Source organism: Pleurodeles waltl, chromosome 12 (genome assembly GCF_031143425.1).
Source record: "Pleurodeles waltl isolate 20211129_DDA chromosome 12, aPleWal1.hap1.20221129, whole genome shotgun sequence".
Taxonomy (NCBI): Eukaryota; Metazoa; Chordata; class Amphibia; order Caudata; family Salamandridae; genus Pleurodeles; species Pleurodeles waltl.
The window spans coordinates 520,615,971-520,637,855 of record NC_090451.1 but is presented as its reverse complement, the minus strand read 5'-3'; the positions used below and the strand labels follow the sequence as shown (position 1 = coordinate 520,637,855).

Sequence of the window (21,885 nt, the reverse complement as noted above, 5' to 3'; positions counted from 1 at the left end):
ATGGAGGTGTGAGTGTAGACGTCACAGGGAGGGAGGAGGGAGACGAGGAGGTGGGGGTCACAGAGGTGGTAGTGACTGTTGGCATGTCTGCATCGGAATGTTGCGTGTGTGAATGTCTGCGTGATCTGTGGTGCTTATGTTTGGATGAGCTTCTCTTGGGTGTTGAGGTGTGTGCAGGCTGGTCTGATGGTGTGGGTGGGACAGGCAGAGGAACAGGAGACTGGGAGGAGGGAGTTAGTAGAGGGAGGCAGGAGACAGGGACAATGGCTGCCGTCAGTGCTGAGGCCAGAGCCTGGAACGATCGCTGATGGGCAGCCTGACCCGAATGAATGCCCTCCAGGTACGCATTGCTGCGATGAACCTCCCTCTCCACCCCCTGGATGGCATTCAAAAGGGTAGTCTGCCCAACAATGAGCGTTCGGAGGAGGTCAATGACCTCCTCACTGAGGGCAGCGGGGGTAACAGGGGCAGGGCCTGAGGTGCCTGGGGCGAAGGAGATGCCCGGCTTCCTGGCAGAGCGGGCACGGGGCGAACGCTGAGGGGCTGCTGGGAGGGCGGAGATGGTGCGCTGGGTGGCGGCTGTACCTGTAATGGCGGGGGGCACGGATGGTGCCACCCCCGCAAGGGAGCTCCCTTCCGAGGACGTGTCCGTGTCGCTGCAGGGTCCAGTCGTCCCCGTTGTGGAGCTCCCCTCGCCCTCCGTCTCACTGGTCCAGTCTGACTCTGTGGCATGGCCCTCCTGGGCCATGTGAGATGCAGCTCCCTCCTGCCCCGATGCCACTTCTCCTCCGCCTGATGATGCTGATGCACACAAGCACAGAAAGACAAACAAAAAGGGGGGGGGAGAGAGAAATAAAGGGATATTGAGTACATGGATCTCCGGTACAGTTAGCGGACATGACAGACACAGATGCCCCCTGCACTAAGTTGCGCACTTGGGGTCCGCTACGCATTCCGTGGAACATGCCCTACACGCCTAGAGTTGACAACTGCACCCATGGATGACACGGCCCAGGGATGGCTGTACTGACAAACTACTGAGGGTGGTGGCTGGGGACACAGGGGCTTACGGGGGTGCCCAGCCTACAGATATCGCCCTGGCCTAGGGGGACCCACAGCCCTCCTCCCCCACCCAGACACCTCCACTGCGCGACAACAGAGTAGATAATGCTTGTACTCACCCCCTTGTGTCTGCTGTGCTGCCCTCACGCGCCCATCCAAATCAGGGTAGGCCACCGCCAGGATCCGGAACATCAGGGGGGTCAGTTGACGGCAGGCACCCCGCCTACGTTGGGAGGCCATCCCCAGCAGAGACTCGGCGGTCTTCTTGGTCCCGCGGCGGATGTCCTCCCACCTCTTGCGGCAGTGGGTGCCCCGTCGATGGTGGACCCCCAGGGTCCGGACTTCCTTGGCGATGGCCCGCCAAATCCCGATCTTCTCATGGGCGCGGACCTATGTGACACGTACAGGGAGGGAGAAATACCACGTTCAAGTTTGTCTGCATTTTCCTTGCCAGTGGCCCAACGCCCCCCATCCCCGCCAGGCCCCCCGCCATGCCCCCCACCAGGCCCAACATGCCCCCCATCCCCGCCAGGCCCCCCGCCAGCCCCAACATGCCCCCCATCCCCGCCAGGCCCCCCGCCAGCCCCAACATGCCCCCCCATCCCCGCCAGGCCCCCCGCCATGCCCCCCACCAGGCCCAACATGCCCCCCATCCCCGCCAGGCCCCCCGCCAGCCCCAACATGCCCCCCCATCCCCGCCAGGCCCCCGCCAGGCCCCCAAGCCAGGCCCAACGCCCCCCATCCCCGCCAGGCCCCCCGCCATGCCCCCCACCAGGCCCAACATGCCCCCCCATCCCCGCCAGGCCCCCCGCCAGCCCCAACATGCCCCCCCATCCCCGCCAGGCCCCCCGCCAGGCCCCCAAGCCAGCCAGTGGCCCCAAATCCAGATTGAATTAAACTCACTTGTTGGTCTGGAGGACCGTAGAGTAGCGCATACTGGGGGAGGACCCCATCCACAAGTTTCTCCAACTCCTCTCCAGTGAAGGCAGGGGCCCTTTCCCCAGGCGCAGCAGCCATTGTCCCTTCCAGACCGAGGTCACAGCAACACTTGCAGTATAGGTCCTCTCCTGTGAAAGTTCAAGTCGCAAGTGGATAAGTAGATAGAAAATGGCGGTCACGTCCGCGGCGGTGCGTACCGCGGCGGTGCGTCCCGCCACCCGCCGGCGCCCTTCGCCATTGGCTCCTGAAACCCATAGGCTTCAATGTTAACCAATGCGGCTTCGCGCCGCGGTCTTCGCCCGCCGCCCGCCGCAGTGTGCCACGCCAGCGCATTGACCTCACATCCCATTGTCACACTTCACAGGTCAGGCAGCCGCCATTTCCAGGGCCCACATGGCTCAATTTCAACTGCGTCACACAGGCCTAGGCCTTGCATAGCCACTCAGACACGCCATTCACTGCATAGAGAATCGTTTACTGTGCTAGCTGTGAGTACGTACCTGTGGGTTGCTTGACTGTGTGCTCCATGTTGTCCTTCCTAGGCACCGTCCGCTGGGTTTGGCGAGGAGACGGATGAATCCTCCCGTGTACCGACCGCTGGTGGACCTGTCGACAATGGAAGAACGCCACATTATCCTGACCTACCGTCTTAACCGTGCCACTATACATGAACTGTGTGCCCAGCTGGAGCCCGACCTGATGTCCCCCATCCGCCAACCCACAGGGATTCCCCCTCTGGTGCAGGTCATGTCAGTACTCCATTTCTTGGCAAGTGGTTCATTTCAGACAACAGTGGGAATTGCTTCTGGGATGTCTCAGCCCATGTTTTCGAAGGTGTTATCCAGAGTGTTGTCTGCCCTGATGAAATACGTGAGGAGCTACATCATTTTCCCTGAGGTGGGCGAATTGGCTGCAGTGAAGGGTGATTTCTACACCCTTGGACATATTCCCAACGTCATTGGTGCCATTGATGGGACCCATGTGGCTTTGGTTCCCCCAAGAGACAGGGAGCAGGTGTACAGGAACAGAAAAAGTTACCATTCAATGAACATCCAGGTGGTGTGTTTGGCTGACCAGTACATCTCGCATGTAAATGCCAAATTCCCTGGGTCAGTGCATGACGCCTACATCCTGAGGAATAGCAGCATCCCTTACGTGATGGAACAGCTAGAGAGACACCGTGTATGGCTATTGGGGGACTCTGGGTGCCCCAACCTGTCGTGGCTACTGACCCCAGTAAGGAATCCCCGGACCAGGGCAGAGGAACGGTACAATGAGGCCCATGGGCGTACTAGGAGGGTGATCGAACGCACCTTTGGCCTCCTAAAGGCCAGGTTTCGGTGCCTGCATATGACAGGTGGATCCCTAATGTACTCACCTAAGAAGGTGTGTCACATCATCGTGGCCTGCTGCATGCTTCACAACCTGGCTTTGCGTTGCCAGGTGCCTTTCCTGCAGGAGGATGGTCGAGACGGTGGTGTTGTGGCAGCGGTGGAACCTGAGGAGAGTGACGAGGAGGAAGACGACGGGGCTGAAACAGACAACAGGGACAGAATCATTGAACAGTACTTCCAATAGGACACAGGTAACAATTCAAAGATAATTTAGTAAATGTGAACTACTCTCCTGCATCTCTGCTGCCTGTCTATTTGCCCCAGTGTATGATGACTGAGTTGTGGCTTTTCCCTCCCTATTTCAGATCTGGGGTCCCCACTACGAGTCCTGTGCTTCGTTTCCCCATGGACTACAGCTTTGTGGCAGCTGTTTGTTGACTTCACTATGTACAAGGACATATTTGCACTGTCATGTCAATTACAATATATTGAAATCACAGCCAGACTCCAGATAGTTTTGTGCAAAATAGGTGTTTATTTAAGTGCTCAAAATGGGATGGGTGGTTTCAAGTGGGTGGGGGCTATGGTGAAGGAATGTCCATGGCAGAGTCCAGAGTAACAGTCACACAGGTGCATTGTCCAGAGGCCTGTGGAGAGATGGAGCATGGGCAGTTCAAGGATGGACAGGGTGACAATGTGGGACAGTGGGATGACATCAGGTGGTATCCATTGCTGGCGGGGGTCTTGACATCCTACTCTGTCTTCTTGCGAGATCTCAGGGCCCTCTTGCGGGGTGGTTCTTCTCCTGCAGGAGGTGGGGTTCTGGTGGGCTGCTGCTGTGCGGGGGCCTCCTGTCCACTAGCGCCGGCGGAGGTGGTTGGCTGTTCTTGGTCCAGGCTAGTGGCAGGGGCCCTTGGGTGTTGTTGAGTGTCCGTCCTGGTGTTGACGATGTCCTGCAGCAGCCCTACCATGGTAACCAGGGTGGAGGTGAGGGCTCTGATGTCCTCCCTGTACCCCCGATAGTGTTCCTCCTGCAGTACCTGGATCTCCTGGAACCGGGCCAGTACCGTCGCCATTGTCTCCTGGGAGCGGTTGTATGCTCCCATGATGGTGGTGAGGGCCTCGTGGAGATTGGGTTCCCTGGGCCCGTCCCCCCCCTGTCGCACAGCTGCCCTCCGAGTTGCCCTGTTTCCCTGGGCCTCTGCCCCCTGGCCGGTGTGCCCACTACCACTGCCCCCAGGTCCCTGTTGTTGTTGGGGTGGTGGGTTATCCTGGGTGCCCTGTAGTGGTAGACACACCGCAGATTGACGCGCCCTGGAGACAGAGGCAGGGGCCCGCTGGGTGGGAGCTGTGCTGGTGTTCCCAGAGGGGTTTGGGTCTGTAGTGGCCTGGGCCTGTGTGAGGGGAACCGACTGTCCAGAGGTCCCCGATGGTCCGGGCTGGTCATCGGTGTCCAGGTCGACAGAGCTGCTGTCATCGCTGACGGCCTCTTGGGTGGGGGGTGTGGAGAATTCTGGGCCCTCCGCGGCGGTGTGTTGACGGTCGGGTCCTGCAGGGGTATAGAGGTATGGTTATAGTTTCAATGTGTGGCATATGGGTGTATCTGTGGGTTCCCGTGTCCCCAAGTGCTGGCATTCATGTGTGGGGGCTTTGGTGAGGGTGGCTTGTGGGGGGGATGTGTATATGCATTGGGCATGCTTTGGTGATGGGTGTCCATGCTTAGTGGACGCATGCAGGCCTAGGTTTTGGGATGTGTGGGTTGTGATGGTGAGACATTGGCAGGGAATAGGTGTGCTGGGGGTGGGGGTGAGGATGGTGGTGGGGGTGAGGATGGTGGTGGGGGTGAGGGTGGGGGTGAGGATGGGGGTGGGGGTGAGGGTGGGGTTCGAGGATGGGGGTGAGGGTTGGGTATGATTTGGCATGCAGGTGGGGGGGAAGCAGTAGTGAAGCTTCAACTTACCAGTATCCATTCCTCCGCCGACTCCTGCAAGGCCGTCAGGATGCAGGATGTTCAAGACTTCCTCCTCCCATGTTGTAAATTGTGGGGGTTGAGGTGGGGGTCCTCCGCCAGTCTTCTGCACGGCGATGTTGTGCCTGGATACCATGGAACGCACCTTCCCCCGTAGGTCGTTCCATCGCTTCCTGATGTCTTCCCGATTTCTGGGGTGCTGTCCCACAGCGTTGACCCTGTCGACAATCCTCTGCCATAGCTCCGTCCTCCGGGCAATGCTAGTGTATTGTATCTGTGTGCCGAACAGCTGGGGCTCTACCCGAACGATTTCCTCCACCATGACCCTGAGTTCTTCGTCTGAGAAGCGGGGGTGTCTTTGGGGTGCCATGGGGTGGTGTGTATGATGTGTGGGGTGGAGTATGTGTAGTTAAGTGTGTTGAGTGTGGTGGTGTGTGTTGTTTTGTGTGTGGATAGTGTGTGGGTGATGGTGTGGAGTGGCTGTGGCTGCTAGTTTGTGGATGGTGGTGTCTTGCTCTGGCCTTCTTTCAGAATTTTTTGGCGTAGGGGTTTGTGGGTGATGTGGGTGTGTGTTTTATATTGTATTGTGTGTGTGGGAGTGGTGTGTGTATGTGTATCAGGTGTGTGGAATTCAAATCGTCCAATGTGGCTGAGTTTTGTTCGTTTGTGTGTATTCTGACCGCGGCGGTGTGTCCCGCCAATGGAATACCGCGTTTGAATGACCGCCGCGTGGATTCGTGGGTCGTAATGGCATGGGCGTATTTCTGTTGGCGTGACGGTGGAGGTTTTGTCACCTCCACTTTTCCGCCGACCGCTGGTCTGGCGGTCTGTTGTGGCTGTCGGATTTTCTGAGGTTTGCCTTCTGCGGGTCAGAATGACCGTGGCGGGTTTCCGCGACCGCGGCGGGATTATGGAGGATTTCTGACCGGCGGTAGGCGCCTTTTACCGCCGAGGTCAGAATGACCACCTATATTTCGAAAGTAGGTTGGGCAGCAGTGAATGGGGGGAATGAATGAGTACATTCACTCATTTACTAAAGAATGGGACGAGGAACGGGAAGAGGAGTTAATGAAAACATACAGCAGTGAGAAAGACCAAAACAGACAACAAAAGCATTTTGGAGAGAGAAGGCCAACATAGCTGCTCTGGTAATAGGGCTTTAAGTAATCCTGGGACAAAGCTAACTAATAATAAGGGAAACAAGCTCTGTTCACAGGAAAGTCTTTGAAAAGAAATAGAGAAGAACTATGAGGCAAAGACTTTAAGAGAAATGCAGATGTAGCACAAAGAAAAATTTGAGAAATTAGTTAGAGATTTTAAAAATGAGAACAAGTGAGAAATGTACAGGTGTTGCAAAAGGAGATAGGTTGACTGGTTAGTATAAATCAGTGGTTCCAACTGTTTGACTTCTGTCGACCCCCACTTAATCATTAATGGAACACGAGGTCCACGACTGAATCATTATTGGAATCTGGGGATACCCACTGAGTCATTACTAGAAGATGGGGACAATAGCCTAAGCATTTTCGATGATTTGAACCACAAAACAAAACACAAACAAGTACAGAAACAACATTCCTCAAACAAATACACAAGTGATTAAATATTTTATTTAATTCCCCAAAACTATACAAGTATGGAAAGGTTGGAGTTTTTCTAAATTCACACTGTCCATACTATATTCTGTTTGTTGTACTTGTAGTGCTCTCACGAATCAATCTGGGGATACTAACTTCGTTTTTAGCCTCCAATTTCAAATGTGTTCACATTTACAGAACATGTTCAAATTTTCAGTTTTACATTTTTGTTAGAAATGGGGTCTCTGGTTGGCAGCCAGTTTGCACTCTGTTGAAGCAGGGAACCTCATTTTAGTCAGGGAAAGGGAGCTACACACCTAGGATGACCCCTGCTCACCCCCTTGGAAGCTTGGCACAAGCAGTCAGGCTTATCTCAGAGGCAATGTGTAAAGTATTTGTACGAACACACAGAGTAACACAATGAGAATACCCGAAAATCACTCAACAACAGTTTAGTAAAATAGTCAATATTTATCTGAGTAAAACAAAACCGAAATGATAAAATTCCAACATACACAAGTAAAGTTATGAATTTTCAACAATTAAACTTCAATATAGTGCTTAGAACACAAATGCTTCAATTTGGTGTTATCAAGGCGTTGTGATGGAGCCGTTCCCAACAGTCCGACGCCAATGGAGCCTGTCATGAAGTCGCATGGACCCCCAGGTACTGTACCTTTGGTAAATGAGGAAACAAGCCGGTGCATGGAGTTGGGTAGGTGTGGCGTTGCTGGATCCAGTGTGGCGTTGGTTCCTTACTGCAGAGCAGGAGAGGCAATGCAGCTTTGGTGCGAGGCGTCAGTTCGTGATGATCCTGTGGGGTCCATGAGTCTGGTGGGTCAAGAAACGTTGGGCGACCTCACGGGGTCACGCCACGGGGCTGCTGGTGCCGCGGCGGAGTCAGGTGTGACGGACGTTAGTGACACAGCACTTCAAGACTCACGAAACTTCAGCAAGGCTGCGGCGGCGGCGGGCCAGCGGCGTCGGTCATGGTTGTCGCACTCCAGCGGGGACCTCAGTTTCAGGTTGCAAGCAGCAGCACAGAGTCATGCAGCAGTGCCAATTCTGGAGTCATCCGGAGTCGATGTGCCTGGATCTTCTTGTTTCTCACCAGAACTCACTTCAAAGGGCCCAGAAACTGGATTGGCACCACTTGGCAAGTCAGGGTCCTCAGCAGGAGTACCCATGTACTGGCAGGTGAAGTCTTTGAAGTCCCTGAGAATTCTTAACAGGAGGCAAGCTCAAGCCAAGCCCTTGGAGTAACTTCACAAGCAGGATTTCAGAAAGCAAAGTCCAGACCTTTCCCTCTAAGGCACAAGCAGAAGGCCAGCACAGCAAAGCAACAGGTACAGTGTCAGGTCCTACTCAAGCATCAAGCTCTTCTCTTTGGCAGAGGTTCCTCTTGAACCAGAAGTATTCTGAAGTCTGATGTTTTGGTTCCACTACTTATACTCCTTTCCGCCGTTGAAGTAGGCAAACTTCAAAGGAAAGTCTCTGTTGTTCTCAAGATCCTGCCTTGCCCAGGCCAGGCCCCAGACACACTACAGGGGGTTGGAGTCTGCATTGTGTGAGGACAGGCAAAGCCCTTTTAGATGAAAGTGACAGCTCCTCCCTCCCCACTCTAGCCCAGGATACTCATCAGAATATGCAGGACACTCCTCAGCTCCCCTTGTGTCACTGTCTAGGGGGAATTCACAAACAGCCCAACTGTCAGTCTGACCCAGACGTGGATTCCACAGGCAGGCAGAGGCACAGAATGTTTAAGCAAGAAAATGCCCACTTTCAAACAGACAATCTAAAAACTAACTCTACCAAAAGTTGTATTTTTAAATTGTGAATTCAGAGACCCCCAACCTCCAAATCTCTATCTGCTCCCCATGGGGAACTGCACTTAAAAGATATTTAGAGGAAGTCCCCGTGTTAACCTATGGGAGAGATAGGCCTTGCAATAGTGAAACCTGAATTTGGCAGTGAACAACACACCAGTACATGTCCTACCTTTTAAATACACTGCACCTTGCCCATGGGGTTACCTAGGGCCTACCTTATGGGTGACTTACATGTAGTAAAAGAGAAGGTTTGGCCCGGCAAGTGGGTACGCTTGCTAGGTCGAATTGGCAGTGCAAAACTGCAAACACAGACTCTGCAGTAGAAGGTCTGAGACATGTTCACAGGGCTACTCATTTGGGTGGCACAATCAGTTTTGCAGGCCCACTAGTAGCATTTGATTTACAGGCCCTGGGCACCCATAGTGCACTTTACTAGGGCCTTACTAGTAAATCAAATGTGCCAGTCATGGAAAACCAATTACCCATATCCCTTAGACAGACAGCACTTGCACTGTAGCACTGATTAGCAGTGGTAAAGTGCCTTGAGTATCAAAAACAGCAAAAACTCATTACAGCACAGAATCCAAAAACAAGGGGTCAATAGCAAAAAGTACAGGGAAATCACGCCAAGAGCTGCCTGGTCTATCAATGTTGCTTCTTTATTTACATACAGTTTATTAATTTATTAAATTATTCAATTTTTGAAGCAGTCATGGACCTTCTGTGTAGGCTCTGACGACCCCAAGGGCCCCCTGGAACACAGGCTAGGAGCCACTGGTGTAAAATATAGAAGCTTTTAGCACTTACTGACATGGTTATGAGAAGACGAGGGCATTGCTGAGGCAGGTGAAAAGTGAGGACTGTACAAAAAGAGGCAGTTTTTAAACAATTGTGGTATACTGATAGAAAGTGTTGAAAGAAGGGAAGGCAATACACAAGGATAGCTATGAAAAGAAGAGATAAATGAAACAAATATAATACAAGAAAGGCTTCTTTGGGTGCATAAAATTAGTCAAGGTAACAATAGGACAGGGTAAACAAAATGCTATGAGAAGAGAGGGCGGATGAGACAAGTACAAGAGAGGGGTTTAAAAAGAAAGACATCTTGAAATGGGTATAGGAAGAGCTCGCTAAAGAGAGAAAAAGGCTAATGCATGTATAGTGATTGATGTAAAACAAAGCAGAGGATGAGAGTGATACAGGGCCACAACTGCAGGAAGAGAAGAAGAAGAGAAGTACATTCCCATTTGCTCCGACTCACCTTGACCTCAAAAGTGAAGTACTTTTTCATGTTTTTGATTATCATGACAAGGAAGGGAAGCTTGATGCCCAATGTCTTCTTAGGATCTGCTGGACAGGTGATGTATGTAGTGCTGTGAGGAAAGAAAAACAGAAACACACTGAATTTTATGTGTAAACGTTAATTACATCTGTCACACCAAGGACTGGAAATGCAGAGCACAGTCTAGAAGCCTGCTTTATACTTTGTGATTTGACCACCTGTATTTCAAGTGAACTATTACAATTCATATCATTGTCAAAATCTGGTTAAAAGCCACTCAGTAATTGATGTGCAGCTTGTAAAATGTTTCTGGAGTACCAGATGGCCAAAGGCAAGGGTTCACTTAGGAATGTGTAGCTTGAGGTGTTAACTGGCAGTAGTGCAGGTGTGGCACAGATTTGCATACTAGGCCAGCGCCTGAAAGAAACCAATAAGCATTGGGACATATGTAACGTAGGTCGGTGCTGCAACAGACAAAGAAAACAAAAAAATCTCATCTGGTCAAGAACTTCAGAGGGAGTAGGCAGGGGTACCTGCTTCCAATACAAGTTCTCCATAATTACATCTTCATTAAAACGGATAAACAGTGAGATCATTAAGCTTTATTTGAGAGATAAAATATAAAAAAATAATCTAAAGGTAACTTGTTTTGTGTTTTTTTAAGAATTCCAGGTAGAATTAAAAATCATAACCAAGAATTATTCCTTTACAGGAATCTGGAGAGCAAGACAGCAGCCTCACAAGAAAAAAAAAGTTTGTACGGCAACATTATAGCACTTTTCTGCCCTGTTCATACAGCATGAACTACATACCAGTCTGTCAGTTCATTTAATTGACTTAGATAAAGGAAGGATGGTTATTACTATATCCTTTCCGTTTGCTATTGTTATTTATATATCATATGCCTTCTTTTCCAGGAAGGCAAATTGGATATTTATGAATTTAATGAAGATGTCCATGTTAGGGACCTAGGAACACATGTAAGTAACCTTCCATTTAGGGGGCGTGGCTAAGGCATCAAGATGGCGGCCTTACTTTTATAGTGCTCAGGACCCCTCCGTCATGCGCCTCTAGCCGAGAGCGCAATCCACCCTCATCGGCAGCACCTTCCTGCTTTTTGGGGCCCACTTGCCCCCCCGGGAGCGAGGAGGAGAAATCTCACGACCTTCGGCTCGGCTGTACGGCGCCGGCCGCTCGCGGTGGCCGTGCCTAAGATGGCCGGCGGCAAGTGAGCGCCGAGAGCGTGCGATGGAGAGGGCCCGGGATGCCGGGGTGTTCACGACACAACCGAGCGCCGTGCCGCGGCACAACGGTACGCCGAGGAGCTGCGGACGCTGCCACTGGGGACCATTTTGTGGCAGGACCTGCCGAGAACGGAGCCGCGCCAGGAAAAGCGGACCAGGACTCTGGTGAGCTATCCGGGGGGGGTGAGGTTTACAACAAGAGGGGGGCTGTGTTTACAACAAGAGGGAAGGCCCCCTCCCTTGTCCCCACCTCGTTTGATTGAAGCATCTGGTCCTCCCTGAGTGGCTGTCGGGGAGGTAGCGCGGCGATGGACTGCGAGGGGCCCCCCCCCCCTTTCTCTGACGGAGTGACGGTCCGGGCGGGGAGGCCCTCTGGAGGCGTGGTGGTTTGGAGACCTGGGGGCTCGGCAACACTACAGGGACGCGGCCTGGACTGTCGGTGAGGCTTGCGGAGGACCCCTGGGACTGGTCGGATGCAGAGGAGGGGGGACCATAATCTCCTGGACCCAGGGGACAGATCTGTTCATCCGCAAAGTGTGGGACCGCACGGCGGGCCCGGGCTGTGGAGAAGGGCATTAACGGCCATGGGCTCGTGTGTGGCGACCTAACCAAACTACGCAGATAGCCTTTGCCGCGGGACCACATGCAGTGCCAGAGCTGGGGACAACATCATGGGCAAGGACAAGTCGGCACAACAAGCGGTGGCACAAACGCGCATGGATCAATTCACCACTGGCGCCAGTAAGACTCGGGCAGAGGACTGTGCCCCAAACGGAGATGGTGAGCTGCTGGCAATATCCGGCGACCTGGCGACGATCCTTCAGGCAATCCAGGCATCCCAAACAGCTGTGGAGTCCAAGATAGGAGAAGTTAGGGTAGATGTAGCCCTTCTCCGGCAAGACCTCCGCAACGCCACTGCTCGAATCACGGAGGTGGAGTCGCGGATATCCACAGTGGAAGATGATGTGCCTGCACTCAAGGTGCAAGTCTCCGCACAGACATCTTGTACATCGGAGCTCCACCGAAGAGCTGAAGACGCCGAGAATAGGTCCAGGCGTAACAACCTTCGTATGGTGGGCCTTCCGGAGACTACTGCGGCACCGTCTCTGGTCACGTTCTTGGAAGAGTGGTTCCGCACCTGGATGCCGGTGGACCGCCTTACACTATGGTTCGCAATCGAGCGAGCCCACAGGGCCTTGTAGTCGAAGCCTCCGCCGGGCTCTCCGCCCAGACCGTTGATACTCCGTCTCTTCAACTTCAAGGACAGGGACACGGTGTTGCAGGAGGCACGCTCCAAGGGGGACCTCTTTTGCAACGGGGTGAAGGTCCTCCTTTTCCCTGACTACACTCGGGAAGTGCAGCAACAGCGGCGCTCATTCACTGAGGTGAAGCAGAAACTAAGGGCAATGGACATTCCATATAGTGTCCTGTTCCGAAACTCCGTGTAGTACATGGTAACAAAACTCACTTCTTTGAACAACTGGCCACGGGGTGGGCCTGGCTGACGGAGGAGGTCCCTCTCAGTCCATACAGGGAAAGACCAAAATCAGTGCGAGAAGAAGTGCAGCCGCACCCTCAGCAGAAGCGGCAGCCTGGCCAGCAGCGTCGCACACGTTCGGGGTGGCACAGCTCGAATTCCCCCCGGAGGCCCCTTGCGTGGAACCACTGAAACAGCGATCATCCGGGAGTTTTGGGGGCTTCGAGGGGAGTCTGGAATAGCGGGACACGCCGCGGACCCCGTCCGGGTCCTTGGATGACTCAGACTTATCCCGCAGTCCGACCCTGTAACTTCATGAGAAGATGGAGAAATCTGGGGAGGGTGCATACTGCCTGGATGAGGAACAACACCATCTATGACTAATTACTTCTTATTGTGTTTTATTGTGTTTTCTTGCTTGATCCGTCGTTATGGAGGGGTCCACCACTGCTCAATCAGCTAATGGTATTCCTCACTAGGTTCGGGAGTGAGGTGATATATATGGGCGACAGATGCTTCTGGGGGGCAAGTATGGGGTGGGGTGGGAGTTGGGGGGCGAGGGAGTTTGGGCCTTGTTCTAAGGTATTTGTTACCGTTTTTTATTATGCTGAGATGTTTGTGTTCACCAATCAGTGCAGATAGCAGGAGGTGTAGTGACTCAATTGACACAGTGAGGGCATTTACTCCGCCGCAAAAGGGGCACAGTGGCGTCTTTCTGGGGATCCCTGGCCACAAAGTAAAGTACCCCAGTAACCGCTATGGGAAATTTTCAAGACAACTGCTCCTGTGAGCCCGACACAGGCTCTCTCATGGAACGTTAATGGTCTCCTCGACAAAATTAAACGTACCGCCGTGTTTGCCTTTGTACATCGATATCGGCCTGATGTGCTCCTGTTGCAGGAGACACATCTTTCGGGCGATAATTGCCCCTTCTTGGCCCGCAGAGGTTTCAATCGAGTGTACCATGCAGGGTTTGCATGTGGGTCACAGGGGGTGGCAATATTACTGCACCGTTCATTTCCCATGACGAAAATCCAGGTGTGGAAGGACCGACAGGGATGCTATGAGGCCATTACCCGGAAGGTAGAGGGTGCCACAGTCAATATGGTCAGTGTCTATGCCCCTCCTTCGCTGATACGTGGGACCCTTAATGACCTAACCAAACTACTCCTAGACCTGCCCCTAGGACTTACTGTGCTGGGAGGAGATTTCAACGCGACCCCAGATCCGGCTTTGGATGTGGCTGGTCCGCTCTCAACATACAGGCAGGCAATGGCGGCGGGAATCACAGGATGGCTCTCCGCGACGGGGCTCTGCGATGCATGGCGGGTGTGGCACCCAAGACGGCGGCAGTTCACCCATACCTCGGCGGCTCATGGCTCACAATCCAGAATAGACCTGGTGCTATTGCCAAGTACAGATTGTTCCTACCACTCCCATACTGAAATACTAGCCAGGGGAATTTCCGACCATGCCCCACTTTGGTTCGTCGTGGGCCCTGCTTGGTCGCAGACCCGTCCTTTGTGGCGGCTGAATGCGTGGTATCTGCAGGACGGGGCCTACGTTGAGCAGCTGCGCCAGGCACAGCGCGAATACTTTGCACTGAATGAAGGGTTCCTTGCCTCCTCGGGTATCCTATGGGCGGCAGGCAAGGAGGTGCTGCGCGGGGCGGCTAGAAGCCTGATACGAGATCAGGATCGATCACAAGCTCAACATATTGAGCAGCTGGAGTTACGGGTGCTGTGTTTAGAGAATGAAAGTGAAGACCGACCCAGCAAGAGGGAAGCGCGACAGCTCCTCTTAATCCGAGGGAAATCCGAGATCAATCTCTAGAAGCTGCAAAGCACCTGTGGAGGGCCACTACTGCAAAGATCTATGGCTGGGGGGACAAAACGGGAAAGATGTTGTACTGGCTGGTGTATCAACACCGGTCCTCTAGGCTTATCCCCGAAATTTACAATGGGGAGGGGGGCCTTGTCGCAGGTCAAATAGAAATAGCTGACGCCTTTGGCCGATACTACCAGACTCTATATCGAGCGTCAACACTGATCGATCCGAGCCAGGCCCGCCGATTGCTGGATGAGGTGTCCCTTTCGCGGTTGCCCGGGGCAGAGGTGCAGATCCTGGATGAACCTATTAACGCAGAGGAGGTCGGGCGGCTATCTCTGCACTAGGAACAGGGAAAACGCCCGGCCCTGATGGTTTTCCCTCGGAATACTATAAAGCGCTCAGGGAGGATTAGGCACCCCACCTGTTAACACTTTTTAAGGAGGTGGAAGGAAAATGAATGGTTTCTTACCTGGAACTCCAGTTCTCTAGTAGGGGTATTTCCATGATAGTCATAAGCACTGAATAGTTGCGCACGCCTGCGGGGACCCCGGAGCACTGTTCTGTAGTGTATTCTTAAGTGTAGATGTTTGCCTTTCTTGAAAAAGGCCTGTAAAGTCACTTAAGATTATCAATGTGCAGCCTAGGTGAAAGGCTACAAAGGCCAAATTGTTCATTCTTTTGGTTGGTAAGAAAGGAAGCTGTAGTACAGATATACCTTTAAAACATATTTATTCTAGAAATGTAGTAAAAAACATGTTCTCCGACTTTATTTACAACTTCAAATGAGGATGAAACAATGCAGGGCAGTGTAGCCCATAGGCTGCCATTATACAGAATGTAAATAGAGCTGTGCCTTTAAGAAAAGAAAGTCTTCCTTTATCCCATCATGCACAGCAAAAGGCAGTTGCCTCAGTTCTTTTTGTAGGCTTGTAATATGACATGAAGAAACCTGAATATCTCTTTAATTAACAATATTGTTATTATTATTGTGGATATCCTTATGTCAACGCCACCAGGGAGGAGGGAGGGTTGCTTATGAATATCATGGAAATACCCCTACGAGAGAACTGGAGTTACAGGTAAGAAACCATTCCTTCTCTCGTAGGGGATTTCCATGTATAGTCATAAGCACTGAATAGATTAGCAAGCCCATCCCAATAACCGCGGTGGAGTAGACAGAACAATAAAGAAACAATAAATTACGCAAAGAGATTCTTAAGAAAGGCCTGTCCAACCTGAGCATCTGTCCTAGCATCTGAATCAAGGCAGTAATGCTTAGTAAAGGTGTGGACAGATCTCCAGGTAGCCACTTTGCATATTTCTGCCAAAGGAATGTTTCTCATCAAAGCAACAGTTGCTGCCTTCCCCCTAGTAGAATGGGCTTTTGGCCTGCCATCAAGGGATTTATTTGCTAACTGATAACAGAATACGATACAAGAAACAATCCACCTGGATAAGGATTGTTTGGAGGTGGCTAGACCTGTTCTAACTGGGCCATAGTTAATAAACAGCTGCTGTGATTTTCGCAAAGATTTTGTTCTATGCAAGTAAAATTTTAAAACCCTTTTAACATCGAGAGAATGTAGGGTTCTCTCAGCAGGAGTAGACGGATTTTGGAAGAAAGTCGGTAAGGAGATAGTCTGGTTTACGTGAAAGTCTGAAATGACTTTAGGTAGAAATTTTGGATGTGTTCTCATTACTACTTTTGAGGAATGAAAAACCGTATAAGGTTCTTGAGCGCAAAGGGCCTGGATCTCACTGACCCTGTGAGCTGAAGTGATTGCAACCAGAAAAGCAGTTTTCCATGTAAGATGCTGGAGTGATGCTTTGTGTATTGGTTCAAAAGGGTGCAGGATCAGACGCGAGAGGATAATATTCAGCTCCCATGGAGGAGATGGCGGTCTAATGGGAGGAAAGACCTTTTTCAAACTTTCTAGGAAATCTTTTATGATTGGAATTTAAAAAAAAGAGGATTGGGAAGGACTCTTCCTATATGCCGTTAGAGCTGCCAGGTGTACTTTTATTGAAGACAACTGTAAGCCAGACTTCGCCAGGTTTAACAAATATGGAAGAATAGCTTCTTCTCCGCATGTTATTGGGTCAACGTTGTTGTCCAAACACCACATGCAGAACCTTTTCCATTTGAAGGCATAAGCTGTTCTTGTGGAAGGGCGCTTTGCCTCCCTTAGAATCTCCATGCAGTCCTGAGGTAGATTAAGGTGACCATATTGTACTAGCTCAGGAGCCATGCTGCCAAATTCAACGATGAGAGGTTGGGATGTGTCATCTGGCCTCGAAACTTCATGAGAAGGTCGGGGCGACAAGGTAATCTGATGTGTGGTCTGAGTGACCGGTGAAGGGGGTCTGGAAACCACCACTGGCGTGGCCATTCTGGGGCAATGAGAATCATCTTGGTGTGAGAGTGGGACAGCTTGAGGAGCACTGTCGGTATCAGGGGAAGCGGTGGAAAGGCATAAAGAAATGCTCCTGACCAGTTTATCCACAGGGCATTCCACAATGTTCCTGGATGGTAGTACCTGGAGGCGAAGTGTTGGCATTTTTTGTTTTCTGGGGTTGCGAATAGGTCTGTAGAAGGGGTACCCCACATGGAAAAAATGGAGCGGACGACGTCGACGTGCAAAACCCACTCGTGGTTTTCATCCATTGCTCGGCTGAGGGCATCCGCCTGGACATTCTGTATGCCTGGAAGGTGAGTTGCCACTAGTGATAGGTTCCTGGCTAGAAGCCAGTGTCAAATAGTTTGGGCCTCTGTCGACAGAGTCCTGGATCTGGTACCCCCTTGTTTGTTCAAGTAATACATGGTGGCCATGTTGTCTGTCTGGAGAAGCAGAGTTTTCGCCTTCAGTGCGGGGAGGAAGGCTTTGAGTGCAAGATGGACTGCGCAAAGTTCTAAAAGATTGATGTGATACAGTCGTTCTCTCTGCGACCACGAGCCTTGTATTTGGAGGTGATCCATATGCGGTCCCCATCCGAGCAGCGATGCATCCGTGACTATGGTTTGAGTTGGAGGCTGTTGGTGGAATGGCATCCCTTTCAGAAGATTGTTCTGAGAACACCACCACTTGAGAGATTGAATGACATGGGGAGAAAGGAGGATGCTGTTCTCCCAATCGTCCACTAGTTGATACCATTGATTCTCTAGACATTCATGTAAGGGTCTCATATGGAGGCAAGCATTGAGAATGAGGTAGATGCAAGACGCCATCGACCCCAGGAGAGAGGATATCGCTCTTGCAGTGGTCTGAGGCATTTTCTCGAGCTGCTGGCACTTTTTGAGGATTGATAACCGTCGTTCCTCCGAAGGAAACACCTTTCCTTGAGTGGTGTCTATGATGGCGCCTAAGTAATGCAACCTCTGAACAGGTGTTGCTGTGGACTTGGAGAGGTTGACCTGAAGGCCCAGTCTCTGGAGTAGCTGGTGAGTCCAATTGAAGTGCTGTTGAGCCTCTAGGTATGTGGATGCTTTTATGAGTCAATCGTCTAGATAGGGATAGACGAATATCCAATGTTTCCTTAAATGGGCTGCCACCACCGCCATGCATTTGGAAAACGTCCTCGTGCTGATTTGAGGCCGAAAGGTAGCACGGTAAATTGGTAATGGCTTTTTCCGACGAGGAATCTCAAAAACATCCGATGCTTTTTGATCACAGGAATGTGGAAGTAAGCATTGCGGAGATCTATTGAACAAAGCCAATCGCCTTGACGAAGTTGGGGATAGATTTGGTGTAAGGATAGCATCCTGAATTTCTCTCTGCGAACCCATTTGTTGGCTACCCTTAGATCTAGAATGGGTCGGAACTCGTGTTTGTCTTTCTTTGGTACCAGAAAGTACCTCGAATAGATTCCCTTTCCCTGCTGGTTGATAGGAATAGGTTCTATCGCCTTCTTTTGTAATAGGGTTGTTACTTCCACTTTGAGAGCGTCGAGATGGTGATTCACCGGTTTGGGTGGAATAGAAGGCGGGGGGCTTATGAACCTGAGACTGTAGCCATTCCGCACAATATTCAACACCCAGGCGTCTGACGTTATGCGTTGCCACTCTTCCAGATGATGTGAGATACTTCCCCGTACCGGAGTGGGTAACGGAGGAGGGGGAAACGAGGATTCAGGGCTTAGACGCTGATGCCTGAAGAGCTGTTTGGGCAGTTTGTGGCGTAGAGCGACCCCTTGTTTGTTTTCGTTGGGTCGAAAAGGTTCTCTGATGTTGTTGTTGCAGGCCTCTTGAAGGCATCCACTGTGGTGTTTGAAACCTTTGAGTAAAGAGTCTACGGTGGTAGGGACGGAATGTTTTCCGTTGCTCTCTTGGTTTCTCAATGCCCACCGCCTTTAGAGTGTCCAGTTCCGTTTTCATCCTCGACATTTCGTCGTCAGCATGAGAACCAAACAAAGTGGAACCTGAAAAGGGCAAATTTTGTATCCTCTGTTGCGCCTCTGGCTTAAGTGAAGTAAGGCGTAGCCAGGCATGTCTTCTCAAAGAAATTCCATGTGAATAATTATGTGCGGATAACACAGAGGAGTCTGCAGCCGCGCTTATTACTTGATTGGAGACCATGGCGCCTTCACTTACAATCTCCAAGAAATCCTCCTTTTTCTCCTTAGGGAGGTGTTCCGCGAATTGCAGCACAGAATCCCAAAGGGACAGATCATACCTGCCTAACAGGGCAGTAGCACTAGCCGCTTCTATAGTGATGGCTGAGGTGGAGCAAACTTTGCGGCCTGCGGCATAATTTTTTTTACTCTCCTTGTCCGGTGGAGAAGAAGAAGACGGAGGCGTAGAATTTAATTTATTGGCAGCCACGATTACCACCGAATCGGGCACTGGATCCGCTCTCAGAAACAAAGGGTCCTGCTCCGGAGGACGATATTTCTTTATGAGTCTAGAAGGAGCAGTTTTAGTTGTGGACGGTGTTAAGAATATGTCCATTGCCGGTTCAAGTAGTCCTGGGAACAGCGGTAGTAATGGTCTAGAAGAAGAACGCTGATGTAGTGTCTCAAAAATGACAGAGGTTGTTGGAGCGGGTACTGCCAGAGGGATGTTCAACTTGGTAGCACCGCGAATTAGGACCTCTTGAAAGGTGTTGACATTGTCTATGGGAGAAACTCTCGGAGACGGGGAGTCAGATAACGTCGGAGAGTAATCCCTTGTGGATGAGGAGGAGGAATGTCTATGGTGGGAACGAGGAGACCTGCGATCTGAGTCATGCCGATGATGATGTCGAGATGAAGAAGAGCGTCTCGAAGAATGTCGAGAATGCCTTGTGGATTCTGCAGGAGTCACTGGGGCGGACTCTGAAAGAGGTACCGGCGGAGGAGCTGTAGGTGCCAGAGGTGTCTGTGGTAGAGGCGATGGCTGAGGAGAAGGCTGAGGCGAAGGTGATAAGAGAATAAGAGAAGCCGAGGATTCTGAGGTGGTATAGACCCTCCTTGGTCTCTTTGAGTGCCTCCTCGACGTCGACACGATGAGTACCTCTCAGCGTTGACTCCTCTCACCGTTGAGAGCTCCTCGATGGCGATCTCCCTCGACGGTGATGGGATGACGGCGATCGTCTCCAACGACGAGTACTGTCCACCGACGTCGATCTCCCTCTTCGCGTCGACGGTGACCTGGACCGGGAACTTCTCGACGGCGAGTGTCTACGCCGCCTCGACGGCGATAAGGCTGTCGACGTCGAGCGATATCTCTTCCTCGACGGCGAGCTGGTTCTTGACGGCGAGCATGTCGGCGCCGTTCCTGGTCTCGACGTCGATGCTCTCGACGTCGTCGGGGACCTGTGACGCTTGTGAGCAGATCTGGCAGCTGCTCCAGAGGACACAGTGAGAGCCCTGGTAGAAGGCTGACCTTCTCCTCGCTCTGTGGCAGATTGTCCTCTTCGTCTCCTGTCCTCTTTTGCCTGAAGGCGGATTTTCTCCCTGTCACGGAGTTCTCCTGGAGAAGGTTTTACAAATGTCACAGGCATCAGGTTTATGACTTGACGGTAGGCAAATAATACAGACTTGATGTGGGTCTGTTTTGGCCTTTTTCCTGCCACAGCTAGGGCACTTATCAAAAAGAGAAGGCATTCTGGTGGCAAAAAAAACTCAAGTTTCTGTCAGAATTTGACAGGAAAAGCTAGGAAATGTTCACTCGAGATGAAAAACGTCGAGTGAAATTGAAATCCAAAGGATTTTAGTTGAGTTTTAGTCAAAAAAAGTTATGAAAGGTGGAGCTCAATGCTTCAGGGTCCTGTCAGAAGGAGCCGTAAAAAAGAACTGAGGCAACTGCCTTTTGCTGTGTATGATGGGATACAGGAAGACTTTCTTTTCTTAAAGGCACAGCTCTATTTACATTCTGTATAATGGCAGCCTATGGGCTACACTGCCCTGCATTGTTTCATCCTCATTTGAAGTTGTAAATAAAGTTGGAGAACATGTTTTTTACTACATTTCTAGAATAAATATGTTTTAAAGGTATATCTGTACTACAGCTTCCTTTCTTACCAACCAAAAGAATGAACAATTTGGCCTTTGTAGCCTTTCACCTAGGCTGCACATTGATAATCTTAAGTGACTTTACAGGCCTTTTACAAGAAAGGCAAACATCTACACTTAAGAATACACTACAGAACAGTGCTCCGGGGTCCCCGCAGGCGTGCAGAACTATTCAGTGCTTATGACTATACATGGAAATCCCCTACAGGGGAAGAGTCTTTTCCCGGGGAGTTGGATGCAGCCACCATTGTAGTGCTTCCTAAAACTCAGCCCCCATCGCTACATTGTGCAGGCTATAGGCCGATATCACTGATTAACACTGAGGTAAAAATCTTCGCCACTATTCTCGCTGCTCGCCTCAAGAGGGTTCTACCGCAGCTAATACACCCCGACCAGTGTGGGTTCATGGCAACTCGTAGTACTCATCATTGCATCCACCGGTTGCGTGTGGCATTGGCCGAGTGCCGCCTCCTACCCCGAGACCTTGCTCTTTTACTCATAGATTTCGAAAAGGCCTTTGATTTGGTGAACTGGGGATTTCTCTTTTTGGTGCTCCGGTATGCGGGCTTTGGCCCGAGGTTTTTCCGCCTGGTCCAAGCGGTGTACGCTAACCCCACAGCCCGCATGCAGGCCAATGGGGCTCTGTCAGCGGTTTTTGAAATTCGCCGGGGCACACGACAGGGATGCCCCTTATTCCCCCTTCTATTTACCCTGGCCATTGAGCCTTTGGCCTAGATGGTCAGGACAGATCCAATGTATTGCGGCTGGAGATGGGGGCACTCCCGGGAAGACAGGATAGCTCTGTACGCTGACGACGGCCTTTTGTATATGGAAGAGCCCAATATATCGGGCC

General features: G+C 51.4%; 1 protein-coding gene across 1 annotated transcript in view; it reads right to left on the bottom strand.

Annotated features, from left to right (window-relative positions):
* The window catches only part of CFAP20 (cilia and flagella associated protein 20), a 343,468-nt gene that overhangs the window by 138,798 nt on the left and 182,785 nt on the right, over positions 1-21,885 (bottom strand). Inside the window, exon 3 of the mRNA XM_069215996.1 lies at positions 9,972-10,083. Coding sequence (XP_069072097.1) covers positions 9,972-10,083 — 112 coding nt within the window. The remainder of the gene's footprint in view (positions 1-9,971; positions 10,084-21,885) is intronic.